The 20,965-nt window shown below is 37.1% G+C and overlaps 1 protein-coding gene across 1 annotated transcript in view; it reads left to right on the plus strand.

Moving 5' to 3' along the window:
* Window positions 1–200: 200 nt before the first annotated feature.
* The window catches only part of LOC109464310, a 21,445-nt gene continuing 680 nt past the window's right edge, over window positions 201–20,965 (plus strand). Inside the window, exons 1-27 of the mRNA XM_019761262.1 lie at window positions 201–291; window positions 677–830; window positions 1,151–1,370; window positions 2,655–2,885; window positions 3,193–3,335; window positions 3,739–3,893; window positions 4,351–4,586; window positions 6,239–6,388; window positions 6,804–6,949; window positions 7,602–7,696; window positions 7,988–8,182; window positions 8,851–9,031; window positions 9,640–9,824; window positions 10,432–10,559; window positions 10,969–11,209; window positions 11,745–11,946; window positions 12,128–12,225; window positions 12,565–12,725; window positions 12,965–13,082; window positions 13,620–13,792; window positions 14,333–14,492; window positions 15,360–15,656; window positions 15,868–15,999; window positions 16,316–16,506; window positions 17,618–17,828; window positions 18,528–18,659; window positions 19,157–19,309. Coding sequence (XP_019616821.1) covers window positions 273–291; window positions 677–830; window positions 1,151–1,370; window positions 2,655–2,885; window positions 3,193–3,335; window positions 3,739–3,893; window positions 4,351–4,586; window positions 6,239–6,388; window positions 6,804–6,949; window positions 7,602–7,696; window positions 7,988–8,182; window positions 8,851–9,031; window positions 9,640–9,824; window positions 10,432–10,559; window positions 10,969–11,209; window positions 11,745–11,946; window positions 12,128–12,225; window positions 12,565–12,725; window positions 12,965–13,082; window positions 13,620–13,792; window positions 14,333–14,492; window positions 15,360–15,656; window positions 15,868–15,999; window positions 16,316–16,506; window positions 17,618–17,828; window positions 18,528–18,659; window positions 19,157–19,309 — 4,507 coding nt within the window. The 5' untranslated portion in view covers window positions 201–272. The remainder of the gene's footprint in view (window positions 292–676; window positions 831–1,150; window positions 1,371–2,654; window positions 2,886–3,192; window positions 3,336–3,738; window positions 3,894–4,350; window positions 4,587–6,238; window positions 6,389–6,803; window positions 6,950–7,601; window positions 7,697–7,987; window positions 8,183–8,850; window positions 9,032–9,639; window positions 9,825–10,431; window positions 10,560–10,968; window positions 11,210–11,744; window positions 11,947–12,127; window positions 12,226–12,564; window positions 12,726–12,964; window positions 13,083–13,619; window positions 13,793–14,332; window positions 14,493–15,359; window positions 15,657–15,867; window positions 16,000–16,315; window positions 16,507–17,617; window positions 17,829–18,527; window positions 18,660–19,156; window positions 19,310–20,965) is intronic.

Genomic DNA, 20,965 nt, shown 5'->3' on the forward strand with positions numbered 1-20,965 from the left:
TATCACGTACCATGGAAATGGAAACAGATGATGAAGGTGGTGGTTATATGCAATAATATACGGAGATAAAGCAACTTGAATGTGAAGTTTGCATGCCACGGTAATAAGTAACTATACATATTCAATAGTGGCTTTTAGGTAAAAAAAAATGTGATATGCTTGAAATTCATTTACCTGCAGAGTAATGTATAAGCCAAAGTAAGAAATTATTTATTTCAGTTTTCGGGGCAAATGGGTACTACGGTGCAGACCTATCTGTCGGTGCAAGCCTTATGAACATGAACGTGCAGGGTAAGTATTCACCGGTTATGTCCCATTTTGGTGTTAAACAATGATTTTAACGCATTATAGGCGTAGAGCATTGAAGAAAGCCCCTTCTTTAAAAGTTTTTTGAAATAAAATATAAAAATTTCAAGAGAATCTATGTCATGTTTTGATTTGTTTTGTTACAAGGTAGAGTTATGTAACTTTTCTTGTTGGTTTAGTAATAGATATTTAGTAAACTAGTTTTTCAACTAAAATGTATGTCACTATAGGGGGCAATGGTCGCAGTGCCTTTCATCTAACTTGTTTCAGTTTAAGATGATCTTTTCACTGAGCAGAACTGGTTTGGGATCACGTTTACTTTATCCCTTGTAATATTAATACTAAACATGATATTTCAAACATTTTCCAGGTGGAATCATCCCTTACCTCGGTGTTCAAGTGTATGGGGAGTTGGGAGTGGGGGCATTGTTGTATGCAAAACTGCGTTTGGAGGGAGACATCATGGAGACAAAGTTCCCAATTACTGCAGAGATCAGATTCAGCAAGTTCCCAATGGACGTAGGGTAAGAAAACATATCAAAAGAAAATAACATCTATTTATAGTACAGTAACGATATCAATTAAATTATTGAAGACATGTTTGTCATGTGTTAGGAAGTTACAGATTTAAATCTGGTTGACCAGCATACTATCACAAAGTTTTCTTGGTATATCTTCTTTTTTTTTGCTTTTACATTTGTTAAACCTGCTATATTTTTATTTTTGGTAAGAAACATATTTGCAATCACACTCATCCTCTACAACGACAGAGTTGATTCATAAAGTATTAGCTAAGACAGTTGATTTGTAAAATATTTTAACAGTTTAAGTTTTTTTTCTACAGAATGACACTGGACATCGAACTTATTCCCCTGCAACTGAAACTTAAAGCCCTGGTCACTCTGGAGGTCAAGATCCCCTTTATAGGAACCATCAAGAAAACATTGTTCAAAAAGACCCTGTGGAAATACAGCACCCCGTCTATCAAAAACCGTATCCTGGACCTGCACACATGGGAACCTGACAACACTCCGCCTGAGATGGAAGCCGTGGGAGGTGCTGGGGTTAGTCACCTACGTTATAAACTCTGTTCTCATTATGTGACAAAAGTTCTTTATTTAAGTTCTATGTCTACCCCCACCACACATCAATTTTGTAATAAACATATAAAATAAATTGAACTTGTTTGTAACATCCCGCTAGAATATTAATTTTGAAATAAAAGTATCAATAAGAAGTTTATTGCTAATTCGTGCCTGGGGGCTAATTGTAAATTACAAACATAAAAGAACAATGAAGCAGGTATAAAATAACTAAAGTCTACATGAGAAAAGTTAGTTGTCTAAAACATGTCTAAAACTATATCTAAGGTAGAAAACAGGTGATTGGCTGTGAACCCTTTTTTTAATTCATGATGATATATTCTTTTATTAGAACCTTTGGCCATAGGAAATATATAATCATCCTTATGGGCTGTGTTTCAAGAATGTATACCTTATTATTCTGACACCAACATTACATTGTTATATGGAAACACTGGTAGGTCTAATTTCAAATGTCCCAATAGCCTATATATTTTCAGTCTAAGAAAATACTTAGAAGAATTGTCTTATTGTTACTAACTGCCAATTAATATATTTTTGCAACCATGTCGCATTTATTAAACACAAGCGGCACAACCACAAATCACCAATATTTAAACCAAAATGACTGACAGCTGTGTTTCGAACTTTCAATCACACTTCATAGGCGCCATATTTTCTGAGTAGCACTTATTTATAGTGAAAATGGCTGACTGAACTTACTTTGTAAAGACCACATAATGCAGATTCTGGGCGGGGATTTGTGCCTCTCTCAAAAACATATCATGCACAAAAAGCATCCTTAGGCAACACCAATTTAATTTGTTGGTTCTCGGATTTTTTCAGAAAAAATATGAAGCGACAAGGCGAAAAAAAAATAAAAATAAAAACAGGTCTAGGCCTCCTATTATAGGCTTAAATGCTACGGAATGAGCCATGAAGTCAACACAAAAGGCTGGGTTAAAATTTAAACATTGAATTTTGAACTTTTAATCAAACCACTGTATTGATAGATGGGAAAACTGTAACAACTAGGAAGAAAACGACTTTCCTCAACTGTTGGGGGCAAAATATGAGCATTTTTCAGTTGATTCAGGACCAGAATCAATTTTTTTTTTTTGCAAATCAGAAAAAAAAGAAGAGGCGAATCCGAGAACCAACAAATTAAATTGGTGTGGCCTTATCACCACTAATAAATGAATGGAAATGGTAAATACACGTAAATACGATTCCTTCAAAGCTAAGATTATTGATCAATCCCCGTAGCCTGCAGGACGGCGGAAGCGCGACAATGATTACCTGCCACGTCAGACCAGAGAATGTGTGGTGAAACAGCTGACAGGCCTGGACTACACCGAGCCGGCTTTTCAGATAGAAATTACCGCCGGAGATGACCGGTCTAAAGTGCCTCTGACTTACAGTGTTGGCACCGTCCCAAATTCTGATGACATTGTGTCAAAGGAAGAACTTGGTGGCCCAACAACAATTTTAAAGAGGGTAAGCTAGTTAAACTATCGAACTGCTATAGATAAAGTTCATGATTCTTTTTGATAAATTTTAAAACATACAGTTGTATACATCATTATTAGCAGACTTCATACATAAGATGTATTATGTCATAAAGAGACAAGACATACAAGACATACAGGTATGGCTTCCAGTACAAAAGATAGATAAAAAACAGATAAAAATACTTTTTCAATCAAAATAATAATTTTTAAATGGTGTGGATAAGGGCACATTTTGTCATTCTGTTCACAATAAACTTTTGTTAGTCACTCAATCTTTATGATGCCATCATTAGGACCTCACCTTTGGTGTGCCCCTGTACTTCACTGCTGAAGCCTGTAACAATGCAGGTCTGTGCTCACAAGCAACCTGCAGGCTGCCAACATATGACAACACTGTGCCGGGCGGTCGTATTGATGCTTCCTTCCTGTCTACAAGGTGGGTTTATTGGCCTGTAAAATCATGAGCAAAAAATCGGAATATGAAATATCAATAATAAAATGGCCTTGTTCAATATTTCAATGAATATATTTAAATATATATTCATTACATATTGCATTTTAATCGCACTTTCATTTTTTTTTTAAATTCCATTCTGCAAAGGCACTTAGTGTCCAATAAAAAAAAAAACACAAATCTTGAAAATATTTACTTTGGTATCATCTTCAAAGTAGACACCATTCGTAGCTTTGCGAAAATGACTGCGCTAGGTTGGAATTCGATGGTTTTTGAATTTCAAAGAATGACAGAGATTAGTGCACTCTTCTTTTCTACTTTTTGTTTCAGCATAGCTATAGTGTCATAGTCATTATAGATTTAAAAAATCTTTTTTTCTTGCAAGCAATCAATACAAGCTGAGTGCAGTAGCCAAGCTGTTTGATGACTCAGAGCTGAGTCTGCAAAGGGAGTCTGTGGGGTTCGGGAAGGGAACCTGGGGTGATCAGATCATCCCATGGTCAGCATTCCAACTGAGGAAGAACTCTGCAACAAGTCGAGGTAACTCTTGACTACCCAGTTACATTTCTAGAACAGAAAGACATTTCTTTAGTGACATTTTACACATATTCCAAAGACCGTCACTATATACATATAGTAATAGTCTTTTTGCCAAATAACCTATAAACGATTTACGCAATTCCATTTCATTCCATACGTTTAAAATTTGATACATTACTTTATTGTTTTACCAATGACATTTTAAGCTGTTGTGTTACGCCGAAGGGCAGTTATACCGGCTATACAAGTACAGACATTAGTCAGTCCGTCAATTTTCTCTCTTTTATTTTTGTTAATGATTTTTCAAAATTGTTCCATAATGTTTACAACGTATGCATTTCTTGACCATGGTTTTAAAATTATCACGAAACATATACCTTTAAGGTGACATTTAATTTTTTATCTTATCATTTGATATGCCAATCAAGATGTCCTGAACTTTCATCAAACTTTACAGGTGATCCATTGTCATCATTTACCCCTGAAGTGCTCGGTCGACTGACATTCGAGCCATTTGCGGAGATCAAAGGTGCAACAGTTGATGGACCCAATCCAGAAAAGTGTGCTTTACAGTGCCTGAGGTACCCCGGAACAAAGTGTATGAGCTTCAACTTTGACTTCGAATCTAAGGATTGTCAGCTGTTGTCTGACATTGAGGCGGTGGGGCAGAAACAAGGGGCAAGAAGAGAAAGGGTATGTTCTAATGTTCAAAATGTTTTTCTAAAGTAATGTTTATAACCTTAGATCAGATACATTTGATTAGTAAAAGATGTACTGACATGTCGAAAGAAGCTTGATAATAGCTGTTGATGGATGGATGGATGGATAGGTGAATGGACGGGTGGATGGACAGGTGAATGGATGGGTGGATGGACAGGTGAATGGATGGTTGGATGGACAGGTGAATGGATGGGTGGATGGACAGGTAAATGGATGGGTGGATGGATGGGTAAATGGATGTGGATGGATGGATGGTTGGATGAATGGGTAAATGGACGTGGATGGATGGATGGTTGGATTAATGGGTAAATGGATATGGATGGATGGATGGTTGGTTAGTTGGGTTGACAGACAAGCAGATGGAAAGGTGGATGGATGAAAGGGTAGTATGATTGATGGATGGATAAATGAATGAATGGATAAATAAATAAATAGTTGAATGGATAGGGATGGCCGTATGAAAGGGTAGGCTGGCTTTATTTTAAGATGCATTCTAAACAAGAATTCTGAGTTTTTATACCTTCATTAAATATATGAGTTTTTGTAAATGTTTTTGTCCCATTGACTTTGGAAATGAGGTCGTAATTAGCACAATCTAGTTCAATTTATGGTTTTCAAAATTCAAATAACAATATTTTAATGTAAAATTCCTCTCCTTTGTCATAATGTATTTCAACATGTCCTCTTTAAATTATGCAAATGACCTCTACATTAACATAATATAGGCATAGTGATTTTAACCTTTAAGTAACTTACACATGTCACAAGGTATAAAATTCCCATTATTCACCAATAAGAAGTAACAGAATGTTCCCATCAATTATGCAAATTAGGTCATCATTTGCATAATTAGTATCTTTTAATGTCCCATCTGCCATAAATTACATACGTTACACGTATGAAAGTACTATTATATTTAACACTGTAATTATAGAATTTTTCTCATTAATTATGCAAAGTAAGCCCGCATAATTTGCATTTTATTATTTACAACTCTCTCTCAGCTATCTACACAAAAAAAATGATGAAAATATGTTGTTCCTACCTGTACTTATTGGCTTTTAAAGATTTCACTCGAAGGTCCCCTGCAGTTCCAGAACAAGCTGCTAGGGGGACCAAACTTACACCGCTTATTCCTGACAGGATAAGCTATCTGACACCGAAAAATCAAGACCATAGCATGTTCAGCACAAAAGATTCAAAAACCGGAAGTTCTGCTGCAGTACCAAGGTCTTCCTCCAGGAGGCCCATATTTGATCTTGACCTTTGTCTTTTTAAGACCTACCAAGGTACCAAATATCATCACAATCCATAAAAGCGTTCTGAAGTTATTATGCGGAAACACAAATACACAAAAACAATACCTCCATTTTTCATTTATTTTATTATATGGACAATTAACCCAGCAGATTTGTTAAAAATTACAGACTCAAATGCTATGAGTTGAAAAAACGAGAAAAAAATCCCCACACACAAAAAAAGGATGAGGAATTGTTTTTGTGTGCAAACTGATTGCATACAAATAACACGTTATATATATATTTATATATATACAGGCGCAAGTTGCACTCTCCGTAGCTTTCTCTTCTTCGAAAATTAAAAAAAAAATGCATGTATTTTTGTAGTCTGGTTTCTATCACTATTATGAGCGACTTGGAGTTGGTCACACAGCCAAATTTGAACACGCGGGATTGAGCCTTCAGCACAACCATCTCTACTACTTCAATGTGGAAGCTGTGAACATTTTGGGATACACAGGCACACTGGCATCTGAAGTAAGCATACTCTCTCTGTAAAAGTATACAACGGTATGTTTCAGAATCATATTTATAACAGGTTGATAGTAGAATAGATTTTATAAATTGGCTTGAAATTTACCTAGATGTTAGATAATTAGGTTAGGCACAGGTGGTAATAATAATATATATAATACACGTACAGTATTTGTCTTTAAACTACTTTAAACTACTAAGTCTTGACTAGAGACACTTTAGAGTATTTTGTTAGTAAACACTTTTGACTCCATTTAATAGTGAAGCTCTTTTAACACAACGAACGATATTCTGGCTGTCCACGTGTAAATTTGGCCCGTTATTTACTGACGTCATCGTAAAAAAAGTTCTTTCTTTACTTGCCAAATTTTGGTAGTTTTAGCTTTGAAATGACATACTGATTTGTCGTTGTTTACAGGGCATTGTTGCAGACTTTACCCCACCTGAACCTGGCTACATAGGAACTGGCCAGTCAGATGATGTCATTCTAGACTCCTGTCAAGACATACTGATTGACGACTGGGACAGACGATGTTTGGACCACACTGACATACCCAATCACAGGTAGAAATTCTCCGCAGACTATTCTTAGGCCACGTAATTTTTATGGATGATATCAGCGTGCATATTCATTTTTGCCTAATTTTGGAAACAAACAAGAAATTCTGTTGCCCTCTGACAGTAGCAAACATGCCGACAGTAGGCAATGATGTCAGGAGGTGGATTGCAGATAAAAACGTATTATGTTTTGGTGACTGTGTAGATGTGATGTTCCCTCTGAGTCAAAAGCATCTATACATTGTAAAAGCTTTTTCCAACGTTGTTTTTAACAAAAAATGGATGTTGTGCTAATTGGCAGAAAACTTAGCAAAATAAACATGTAGGTATCATTTCTTGTTAAACGAGGTTTTCGATGTCCAAATTTAAAAATGAAGGAATTTTATTTTTCTTGCCCGCCTTGTTTTGTATAACGCATTAAATTTAGCGTCTGTAGAGGATGTTATCCATAAAATTTATGGCGTAATTGTGTAAGGAGATGATGTTAACAGATACTCGGTAGATGGATGATAGAAACTTCTTCAGGAACATTGTTGGGCCGGACAATCAACATATATTTGATAGATAAAACCTCTAACACACGTATGTATGTATGACAATGAGGAGATTGTGTTATAAAAGTAGCTTAGATTCTATTAACTGCCTTCCTATTGCACAGGATCATCTATGACGGGCCAGAGTCAGAAACTGTCTTCAATGGTATTGAGCCTAACATCGGTGTCTACCATACAAGGGCAAACACTTACATTGCAGGTAACCAAGTCCTGTTTTCTCAAACTGGATTTTTCATAAGTTAATGTTGAACATTTAGCAAGTTTTTGACACAAATTTTAGTTCCTTTACCATGCGTTAAAAAGGATGACTGCTCATTTCCATCTATAATTAAATAACTCAATAACTGTGACACTAGATTGAAACATTACAACACTAGAAAGTCTCAATGGTCTTAGAACACATTTAATCAATAAAATCCAAATTAGACTTAAACATATGTACTTGAACTTTAGCTATGGCAGTGTGGAAATTGCATGTACTTTTTTTCAGCTAACTGGAAGGGTATCCATGACAACGAGACTGGTATCTATGGTTACTCCTGGTCTGTTGGAAGAAGTCCCGGGGAAGACTTGATCCACCCCCATGTCGACCCTCATGCTCACCTCTATAATGAGACAGAGTGGACCCATTCTGGTAACATCCACCCCATACCTGCGGACAAGTTTCCCAACAGTGTACTCCCGGGTAATCAGATTTTATTTGCTCAAAACGTACACTATATATTTAATTGATTGATTGATTGATTGATTGATTAATTTAATTGATTTATTAATTAATTTTAATTGATTAATATACATTATATTTTATTATAATATATAATACATTTTGTTAGAGCAAACAATGGGCGGTGAGAATGCATGCACGGAAGTTAGAGAGCATAGTTGCGGCTAAATTATGTTATTCAGTTATAAAAAAATTAAATGTAACAATTATTGTAGCATGTGGCTACTGTTATTTTTATATTCTTTTTTGTTTTTGTTCATCACGTGGATGGGTGTTAGGAACATTACTGTGGTATGAATTTAAAAATTGTCAAGAGGGAAAGAAACGAGAAGTGATGAACTCCTGCTAGTGTCAAAGTGATAAAATTCACGCAACTGCATGCTATTTATCTATCAAAAGTAGCTATTTTACGGTTGGAGGAGTTCATTATGCATTACAACATTCTCCTTGATTTATGAATTATTTGAGTAACACATCCTCATCTAACTTATTCAACACAACTAGCTATTACCATATAGGCCATACCCAAAGCGTTTATTGTTCTATAGCAGCTTGAACCTCGTTCAGCAGCATAAACATTATTAGAACAGTCCAAATCAAATGTACTGCAATGTTTGACTTGTTTGCAGATGGAAAGTACTACATCACTGTTCGTGGAGTAAATAAGGTTGAGTATGGAGGACCAATGGTTCTCAGTGTCAGTCACACATCACCGTACATCATCGACAATACACCTCCAGAAATCCATGCTATCACATCGATCAAGTACAATGAAGAAACATCAAAAATCTTTGTCGCCTATAACATAAGGTATTTCTATGAGTAATACTCTTCTGTCCTAATGCAAAAATTCAAAATAATGTATAACGTCTGTAATTGTACACAACCAAATATTATATAGTTTACTAGGATATCCATCTTGTATTTTTAAATACAAGAAAAGAACATTTATTCACGTCAACCTCATTTTCTTTCTGCTGGCATAAAAACACACTTGTACAAAAATCTCCAAATACACTTACCAAAAAAGACAAAGCCATCAGTATGTATGCACTACTAGTATCCTAATATAGATTTATAGACATCGTACCTCCCTTTTACCTAACTTTCTCGTATTGTCCTGTAGTTAGCCTTGCAAGGGTTTCCAAATAAATTAGTTTTTACATAAGTGTTGACTCTGCCAGTCATTGCATTGTATATTTAATTGTATGCGGTTAAAAATGGAAAAGGGGAACGGGTTGAACTAGAAACATATTCTGAGGTGCGATCTTAAATGAGGGAATTGCTTCATGTTTCATTCAAAAATATGTACGTGCTACTAGGATGATATTTTCACAAACATGTATTAGATACTTCTAAACTCCTAATTTCTTGGATGTCAGGTTTCAATACTGATCATTTATTTATCTTCGTCTTAGTGATATTGAGTCTGATATCAAAGAAGCAGACCTGGGATTGGGCAGGACTAAATATGACATTCTCCTAAAGTCCTGGGAACGTCATCTGTACACCGGAAACCACACCCATGTTGGGAACGTCACAATGGATGTTGCCCTGGAGGATGGCGTACCAGCGTGGGCTAAGATAAGAGGCATAAACGGAGGTTGGCAATCATTGTTTGTTTAACAACTATTGTTTCCATCATGAAATTTTATCTGTGTTGGTAGTCACATGTTTAAAGTTAACAAAATTTGTCCAACACGAAAAATTCTCTCATCTAAAGCTTTCGACCAGTCACTCTGGTCTTCCTCATTAGGCAGACCCAGTGAAGATTATCACGTGGCTTCTTTGAAGTGTGACGTCAACACTGGGTCAAAGGTATCTGGTGGACGATGTCGGCCCCCGTCGTGGTTCAATTAACTACTGTTTCCATGTTGGAGCAGTAGAGTGTTCTAGCCTTGTTTCATTTCAGTTAAAGGTTGAATAAAAAACATGCCAAAAACTTCAATGACATGAAATGAAAATATCTGACTGTGTGACTGAGTATCTTAATCAATAGTACTGCCAATGAATAAAAGAATCTTTTATTAATTTTGTAATTACCGTACTACTCATTACAACTGCTTTTTTTTAACTGAAGATTCATTAATTAATGCATTATTGTTAAATAATATTACATGCACGGTAATGATCAGTAAAGGTCTCACTGTAGAGTTTTAATGATATTTAACAATCTGTATTTCAAATTAAAATATTGGAACCTTTTGCAGTGAACCTGCGAGCTGTTGCTGTGGCCGACAACCCCATTGTCGTAGACCGCACAGGACCAATAGCAGGAGAGGTGTATGATGGAGACCAAGTCGGGGATGACCTACAGTTTATCAACATGGCAGACCTGGTACGTCTACAGTCAAACCTGTGTAAAAATCCACCTGGCAAGGCAATTTTTGTTGTAGTTCCTTAAATTGACTATGGCTTGACCAGCTCCATAGTGGTGACTGTTTTTGCTGAGTTGTAACACACACGTTTAACTAATAAGTAAATGGTTAATTGAATATTGGGAATTCTCTAATAAGATCTCAGCATTATAAACCCTAAACTTCCGCTAACCTAAGAAGAAATAACATGATTAAATGTAACAAGTAGTAACTTAAATATCATTTTGTGAATATATATGTCATAACAAAACAGATTAATGTTATACGTATTTGTATGTACAAGTTATGTAGATTAAACATAATACACCTCCTGCATTATGTTAGAGCAGCTTAATGAGCCAGTAAGACAGTTTGAACATATCTCATTAGGTATGTGCAAACTGGAAGGACTTCTATGATGAAGACTCAGGAATAAAGGAGTACATGTGGGGAGTGGGCACATCACCTGGTAACCTGGACGTCCTGGAATTCCTGAAGGTTCGGAGCTTTGAGCATACCATGTGTTCTAACTCCGACACTGAGCTCCGACATAACCAGACATGCTACTCCATCATTGTAGCCACCCACAATGGACACAAGGGTCTAAATGTGTCCGGTATCAGCAATGGAGGTGAGAATATATTCTAAGCTATCATAGTCTAAAAAGATGCAGTCTACATTGGCTTTTACTTCCCAACAGTTCAAAAACAAAATACATTACGATGTATCGAATATAGAAGCAACAGTAATGAAGTTGATGCCAAGAGGTTTATATTTTTGGTGTGGGTGTGTGTGGGTGTGGGGTGGTGATGGTAGTGTTTGTGTGTGTGTGTGGGGGGGTGTATTTGTTTATGATAATGTGAGCAATAGGCAGAATTTTGATGCAACGTTGACCAAACAGTTTTGTATGTATGCGTATGGGTATGCATGTGTATATACTTGTCCAGCGAAGAAAATTGTAGGAAGAGCGGAGGTTAGTTGATTGGCATGAAGGGTTACCCTGAAGGTGCCACAACATGCACCAGGTGACTGTAATCGGGCGATATAGGAATGAATTTACGCTGTGCCTGGCTTGTTACATACCCGATTAAATTACGACATACACTTACGACATACAAAAACTACACATTTGGGATGTCTGAAATCGCCGATTTTGTTTTGTACAGTGTTGATTGACCTGACACCCCCTGAGGCAGGCTGGATAGTGGATGGGAGTTATGAGGACATGGACCCTAACACTGGCAGGCCTGTGGATGAAGTCTTCATGTCCGAGTCTGCCTCAGTCTCTGCACAGTGGGGAGACTTTCTGGACCCGGAATCTGATATTGACAGTTATTTTGTGTCTGTGTGGAGATCAGCACTGATCAGGTTAGATTTAAAGACATGATTTGATATTGTTTATTATAACTGTGGAATGCAACAAAAGCTACTACTTTCTGTACATCATATTAATTTATTTTGTTTACATTAACGCAGTGATGATTCTTGAAATGAAACTTGATAAACCAGTACGTACAACCTTCACTTACGTTTTTTTTTTTTTATTCAGTGATCGGTCATGGAGTGCGGCTAAGCAAATACATGAACCAGATAAATTTGACAAAAAAAGAACCCGGGTAGAATATTTCCACCTTCATCTAAACCACGGTAGGACATTTTAGGGGATCAACTTTTTTTTTAGTAATGTAGCTAATGTCCGTGATGAAAAGTTGTCAAAACTGAAACTGAAGGAAAATTTACATTAGCGGCAGGCAATAAAACCAAACATGATTGCAGTCATGAGAAATCCTGAAAATATCATGAAGTATTGTATTGTTACCAGATAAATTAGTAAATGGCTAAATAAACGACTTATACTTTATATAATATGTCAATATTCAACACCCTAGACCTATTTACTGAAACAGTCAGTACGGTACTGTGCCAAAGTCTAGTTTTTCGTACGACCTGTCAAATGTTTCTCATGATACAATGTGTTGTACATAGGTGACAAAGTTTACACTGCAATAACAGCAAAGAACGGCGCCAGAAGCACCACAGAAGTGAGATCAGATGGTGTCATTGTTGACCTGACAGCCCCTGAACTACAGTACCTCGTGGACACACAAGCACACGGGAATGACACAAGTAAAGATTCTGACTACCAGGTAAAATTTTGTAGTATGCTTCCCTTACCCACTCTTATTATGGATTTTTGAATTTAGATCTTAGATCACTGTAATCATTGTTAATACTACATGACAATAACTGTGGCTTTATTGTATCTTGATTTCATACCATATAACATATCATTATTGTTCTGTGATTCAAAAGAACAAAACGACCAATAGTAAATACATACACAAACACTATAACTGTGTAAATCAAAATTCGCTCCGTTGTCTAGACCAATGCAAATTCCATTTCCTCGAGTTGGAAGTTTGACGATCCAGAGTCAGGCATAGATCACTACAAGATGGCCATTATCCAGACCATGCACGGCACCAAGCAGCAGATATTCCCAGGCAAGTGTCGAGTGTAAGGAATTAACAGTCTGATGAATGCAATACAGCAGTTGGTGTGTCTGTGCGGTTTATAATCTGTTAAATGTGAAATGCTATTATCAAAATCATTACCATCTTACCATATGATATTTACCTACATGACTAGAAAGTAGAATATAAAACCTGAATTGAAATGAGCCACGCCAAAAGGAGTTTTAGATTTGACAAAGATCAAGGCTTCACTACTCGACATACACATATTAATAATTCTAAAGATAGTCTGGTCATAATCATATCCAAACTGTTTTTATCTGAATATGTACTAAGCTTTTGCATTTAGAAGCGTAAAACAACGATTGATTTGATGCAAAATGTCATTTACAAGCTTTAAAGACAAAAATTGGCATTACAATATATATATCATATGAATAAACTTTAATTTCCCTATAGAAGGAGAATGCAGTAAATTCTGTTTCATGTATTAACTGATACATTAATGGTACAATTCACTACATATGCCCATGCAGATGTAGACATTTTCTTTTTCTTTGATTACAGTTGGTGAGATATGGAAGCTTCTTTACGCACCTGACCTGTCCCATCACACACAAGGAGACTTGACTCTGACTGCAGGAGCACATTACCACACCAGGGTGGCAGCCGTCAACAGGGCAAAGCTGTCCGCACCCTATGAGACAGATGGAATCACGGTAGACCCTTCAGCCCCAACAGTACGTTAACATGTTTACTTTTGTATAATGTTTAACATGTTTACTTTTGTATAATGTAAACACTGTACGGCACTCTATGACCTTCAGTTACATATTTACATATTTAAATGTATGCATCTGATTTAAGGGTTATTGAAGACCTTACCATGGGAACTGATCCAATAAGGTACCATACGAAGCCTATAATGTACGCGTTCAATGCCTGACATTTTACGTGGCTTACCAGAAGGTTAAGATGGTAATTAAAATATTTCATTCCGAGTATTTTTGAATAGTTTCCTGACTGCTTATAAAGTATGTCGTATGTCAGAAACCATCCCACTTACGATCTTATAGATATAACGTTAATATTATTAACTGTGTCAATTTAAAGCCAGTGTCATTGGATTAAATATTTATATATCCTTCAACTGTAATTCTGCCTTTTAAATTTTTAAATAGAATGATCATTTGTGTTTCGTAAATTTTAAGTATGGCAGATTAGGGAAGCATTTTACACTTCAGGAAAGCATTTTACACTGTTTTCCATGTTTTCTTCAGATGCTGTACGTACTTGTGGGAGTTCTGGATGGAGGTTCAGAGGAGGAGATAGACGGTTATGTGTGGCAGGCTGATCCTGAGGGAATCCAGGCCTCCTGGTTAGCTGTGGATGGAGAGAGCGGTATACAGGACTACTGGGTCTCTGTCGGCACAAGCCCTGGTAAGGATTAACATTTCCCACGTTGAACATCATCCTGCCATTAAATGGGCTGTCCTTATTACTATAACAGTAGGGAAATTATGTAGCTACAACGAACCAGAACCATACCCACTATTCGGTCATCTTTACAGTTAAATTTGTTTTTTTATTCGGATTTGTTTAGATAACACAGTAAAATCAGAGGATATGTTTATATAGACTGGTTTATTTGCAGAAACACATACTTCATACATACATAGTACAGTAGGTTAGAAGCTTTTTGCAGCCAAAGGCTGAATTGAGAAGCTTTTACAAGTTTTTAAGAACTACATGACTAATACATAATGTATATACATAAAAAGTGCCTTGAGAGGCATTAAACACCACTTATGCGCTAGAATAATGCACATTTATGCTAAAATTACATCATACAAAGTAAATGAAAAGCATATGAAAAGTAAAGTAGGGTACTTTATATGGTTCCGCGGGGTATGTTGTTTAAAGAATAGTGATAAGATCAAGTCACAGTTTGAACCTGCAGTTAAAGAAAACCTTTGGTGCCCAATCCGATGGGATACTGTTTTACGCAATATTGAGATTAAAAAATAGGCTTCACAATAAGAGAAAATGTATTGTGTTGAGTATATCTTGAAATTCCTATATCATGGTTCTTTGATATACAATGTAAATAAATGGTCAAAACAGTAATGGAAATCTTCAAATGACGGATTTCTTTGGGCAGATTTACAAAACCATGCAACCATCAAATTTTCTTTGTCTCGCAGTATGGTGTCAATAAATTTCTATGTGTTTTTTTAGTCATTGTATGTATGTGTTTACGAAAGTGATTTTTATTCTTTGTGACCTGTTTAAAATGTGTATTGCCAGGTGGCAGTGAGATACTTGAGTACATCAACCTTGGCATGGAACGATCAGGATACATCCACCCCCTCACACTCCCCCTGACAGATGAACGCACCTGTGGTAGTTCGGACACCTGTAGCCCTGTGTACTACCTGTCAGTCATGGCCAGAAACGGTGCAGCGAGATTCTCTCAACCTGTCATCTCTTCATCCATCCGGGTAGTGGACAGAGACAAGTCCGGGTATGTCACAGACGGGTCAGATCCAGCCTCTGATGCTGACTACCAGATGGACAACACAGCCATCACTGCACACTTCACTGGTGAGAATTTTTATGATAGATGAGTGGTAGGATAAGTGATTGGGTGAGTGGTTAAGGATTGAGTGGATGAGTAAATGATTAAGAAAGCGACTGTATAAATAAAGTTTTGAATAAGTGTTTATACTTGCAATACACTGCCGTGTGTATATATTCAGTTTATTATCATAATTAATGTATTAAGTGTCTAAAATCTAAAAAAAATGTTTGGCAGGTTTTGAGAGCCAACTCCATGGAATAGCGCACTACCTGTGGGCCGTGGGGACGTCTAGCGGTGCATACGATGTGCAGTCTTTTGTATCAGGAGGAATTGTGCTTACTCTTGAGGATGAAGTCAAGGGCGGAGGTAAGCAATTATACTATAAAAAAACATCTGAAAGTTAGGGTATACAAGAATTATCATTTGAAGTCTCAAATTTGCTATTTTTAAATTTCTAAAAGGTTACTCACGTAATTCATCACTTTCACATGCTTGGTTTCATAACTACGTAGCTTCCATTTTCTTAAGACAGTGACAAGTATTACCATTTGTTACCATCTTTAGACCATCTAAAGCCTTAAATCTTACATGGCATACATTTTAACTTAATCTATTTTTTACCATTTATTGTTGAATATGTAGTCCTCATTTTATCATCAGTTTACACATTCTTTTACTGCAGGATTTAGTGGGAGTGGCATGGCTAAGGCTGTGTTACCTCTCAGCTGTGGGCAAACCTACTACGTCATCATCCGTGCTCTCACAGGCTATGGGAACATACTGGAGTCTGTGTCTAATGGCGTCACCGTGGACTGTACACCGCCTAACATCCACATCACTTCATTTGGTTTCGAGGAGGATGGTGAAAACGACGTATGTTTTGTACATGTCTTCTGCCTTTCATATTGGGCATTATGCGCTGTAGAAATATTAATATCAGGAACTGTAGGCAACATCAGTTTAATTTTGTACCTGTAATAACCCATATTTGATCATAAAATAGTAACTGGATTATAAAATGCATCGCTCGGAAGTTGGTTTTAGTCAGTGCATTGTTATAATTATGGGTTCACCACAAAGTGGTGAAACCATATTGCTTTTTCTCATGATTCTCCTCCTTCTTCTTCTCCTCCTGCCATTTCTTTAAATGGATTCAGCTTCTTCATTTTAAGGCCTAAGGACCTGAAATTTGGTATGGAGGTACAGTAGGCAAATACCCCCAGGCGTTTTTTTAATTTTTGTGATACAGGCTTTTAGAATGGTTTTATTTGAGTTTTTTGGCTGTGTTATAGCAAATGTATTACTGAGTTAGTGTGCAGTGTTACCACATTTGGGCATGAGTCATCACAATGGAATGCAGGGCATCAACCAATAGGCATGCAGCTTTCCTCTTTTCTCCTTGCTGATTGGCTGTTGGAATTTAACAGGCTTAACTTAATTAATACCTGCACAGAGCCATTCCATACTGACAGTAGGTCTGTATTCAAGTGTTTTGGTAGGTATTTTAAGCTTTCCTGCTCCAGCATTGGAATGCGGGGCATGAACGCTTCTTTTTTCTTGAAAATCAACAGTTTGCATTATGCAATTAAAAATCCTAACCAATAATGTAGGGAATAGCTATCCAACTGTTGTAGTCTTAGTTGTATGTTACTTCATACTATAGTTATATCAATGTAAAGCATTGTTTTCCCTTGTGTTTCTCATTCTTTCCCTGCCATGTCGTAAAATGTGGTGAGGCCATTGCTGTATTTGCTCCAAAGCAAATGTCGGCCTTTCTAGTTGTAGTTGTTATAGTGTCACACTCAGATCTGTACAGTAGCTTGAGCATTTGGGCTGTACTTCATGTGCAAAGTACACTTTCAGTTAATTAAAGGGCATTGAGAACTCCACCACAACTTCAATAGTAATGTTTAACCTGCAAGGACTATTCCAACTGGTTGCCTGGTGGTAGTAATCAAGCAAGCTATTTTTACTTTCTATGTAGGGATTTTTGCCAGAAGAGACACGTTACCAGTATACCAAAGACACCCTCAGCGCTGCATGGGAATTCACAGATGACGAAAGTCCTGGGGTAGGAGGGAAACACATGTTTGGAACATTCCCATTTGGTGAGGATATTCAGCAGTCAACCAACTTCAGCGGGGTTTCTGTGAGCAGCATGAAGGTTAACCTCCACGACACTGTACTTACGGAAGGTAAGGTTACATTTTGACACGGTGATGCACATGCATATCAGACTACTTTTCATCAATTTGGTTTTAAAAGGTCATTCCTTTTGTGCCTATCTTGATTTGCTTGGCTATTTACCTTCACCAAAAAATTATGTTGCCTTTTTGTATGTATCTAACTAAAGTTTTGTTAGGCATAGTAAAACGAACATTATGCAATAATGATCCAATTTGCATAGTTCATCTAAATTTAATTGCCTGTCAAATTTAACATGTGGCAGGTAGCTAAGGGCAAGAGAAACGTTAACAGGAATGAAGACATGGAGTACATCGTGTTTGATGTTTAAGTATTAAATTCGTAGCAGTTACACTCTTACATTATAGCAATTATTTTTAAAAATTGGGTTTTCATTTACACCCTTAGTAACTGTCAATATTTTAGAGAATAGTTCGATAATTCATTAAAAATCAGGTTATTGATTCCCAATTCAGCTTGTGACGTGTATTCCAAATAGCATAAGATTGTCTGGTCAATGTCTCTAATGTTCCTTTTTGCCTTAACTACATTAAACAATTGTCTAAGTATGTTTAGATACATGTACATACATTACACACATACATACTAACTCTACGGAAGGCATTCACTTTTGGCGAAGCTAATAAATGGGGCTTCTTGTAGTGTTGTAAAGCTACAGGTCAAAGTGTTGCTGTTTTGTCCTATTTCAGGTGTTGCTAACATCCTGTCTATTGAGATGGTGAATGAAGCTGGTCTGTGGGGATCCACTTACTCTGGAGGGGTCATTACTGACCAGACACCCCCGCAGCTGGGGACAGTAGTCTGTCCCAAGTACCTCTCCGGTAAGACTTGTAATAATCATGCTTTATGTCATTACAGTTTTATCACTTGTGATAAAGGTACTGAAAGTGATGATGTATGTACAGGGCAAAAATAGTGACACAGATATTTTCGAGCAGCAGTAGATGGCTTACCTCTGCAGACTGTCATGCTCAAGTGAACAATTACATGTACGTCCTGGTATACTAAATATACTAAATTGTATTGATTTTAAGTTTGCACATGTGCGTATAATAAATACATGGCACATTCTCACTGTTAGATGTTCTTAATCCTAAAGTTGCTATACCTGATTCTTTCATCATCATAACACTGTCATCACTTTGTTTACATAACCTGAAATATAGCTTTACACAAACTACCATAAACACAGTCTGTATTAAACACTTACCCAAGTTAATCTTCTAAAGTGTGGATATTAGATTTAGATTAGTATTCTAACATGCTTATGTTGTAAACATTGTACATCTTTATGATATACTTTATGATATACATGTAGTTGTCACGGAGGTTGAGTGCAGTTGGAGCCTGTTTTTGGAACATGAAAGCAACATTGTCAGCTATGACTTCATGGTGGGCACCCGGCAGAAACTGGACGACATCTTCCAAACCGTTACACTACATGGGCACAGGACCAAGTTCAGAGCTACAGGTGAAAATAAAGTTATTACTAATTGTATTCATCGTACTCAAATTGCTGCATGATTCCACCTATTTTTTGTGGTAAGGCCGCGCTTACATGATTATATGTTTTCGACGTCAGTGTTTCTTAAAGGAATAAAGGTCGAAAGAAAAAGATGATGCCATTTGCTTTAAGCGACGGTCACAACCCGCCGTACGTGCTTCTGCGTGCTGTCTACGTGCAAAAACGTGGGCAAACGTAGGGCATCCGTGCGTGGTGAGTACCACCTCTGTACGGAATCATGCGGATTTGGGAGCACGCAGACACACCGTAGAACTTAAAGTGCATGTAAAACTTTTTCTACGTGCGGTCTGCGGATTCACCACCCGTGCGTGCGAGTACGAGCGACGTGCGTGCCCCGTACGTGCCCTGCGAAAGAAGCACGTGTGAGTACGGCCTCCTTACGGTAAAGTTTCAATCGCACAGACATCGTACGTTGTAAACACGTACAACTCACTTACCACTTGCGCAACGTACAATGCACGCAACCGCTCACGGCCAGACGTAACGTGCAGGCCACACTCTTACACCTTGCGCAACCGTGCGATTGACTTGCGAGTGACGTGCGTCGACGCCACTCCTTCCCTACGTTTTCAGAATAAAACGTAGCCGACGTAGCCTCCCCAAAAACGTACGGACAAAAAACACGCACGGCGGGTTGTGACCGTAGCTTTACCGTAGTCTTCCAAAGGACAAATATAATCAAAGACCAATTTCTTGTTTGGTATGGTGTTCTTTGTGATTTGTCATTTGTTCAACCTTCCTGACCACTTATAAATTTAATAACGAATAAACCTTTTTTTGCTTAACTTTTATTTTGCACATCAGTGATGTGGTGGCCAGAGGATGCAATCCAAAAACTGAAATTTGTCCTGAACAAACATTGTACCTAGAAACTATGCTTATGATAATATCGTACTTTTATGATACAGGTATGGTATACAGTAGTAATTTTAAAAGCTACTTACTCCACTCCATGACACCATGATAACAGAAGCATAGGAGATAAATTGATGTAATAAAATGATCTTTTAGTTTATCTTTTAAGCGCTGACAATAATATATATTGATTTTGCATTTTCAGATCCATAGAGTTGTTTGAAAATGTTGTTGCATTTTGGGAGCTAATGTGCCGTGTGAATGCTTTTTAAAGGAGTACTAACCTCCAGAAGGAAGTGCTATTTTCCGCTACATCATGCTGCAATGAATACATAACTAGCCGACTTTTTAGATAATTTCGCTTGTGCGTCTTGCGCGGCGCATGTTTGTAAAGTGATATTAATATCATTTTCCCCCATGCTGAACCACAATTGATACATCCGGGAACTCTGGCTTACGCAATACTCATACATTTCAGGTCAACATACACATTTTTCGGCGAAAATGGTATGAGACAAGCACATTAACAAGCTGATTATTGAGAAATTACTTGCTTTACTTTGCTTGACCTGCGGTTTGGATACTATAATATCAGGATGTCGAATACAGTGGGAGCCAGTTTCATCCTGCGTGTTTTGATTTTCTCAATTTATTTGCATGTAAGTATTACTTGAAGAGATAATTAGATTACGCCACTTATGGAAAGCATAACTAGATTACGCCGTTTTTTCATCGTCAATATTTGCG

Source organism: Branchiostoma belcheri, unplaced genomic scaffold (genome assembly GCF_001625305.1).
Source record: "Branchiostoma belcheri isolate BF01 breed outbred unplaced genomic scaffold, Haploidv18h27 scaffold136, whole genome shotgun sequence".
NCBI lineage: Eukaryota > Metazoa > Chordata > Leptocardii > Amphioxiformes > Branchiostomatidae > Branchiostoma > Branchiostoma belcheri.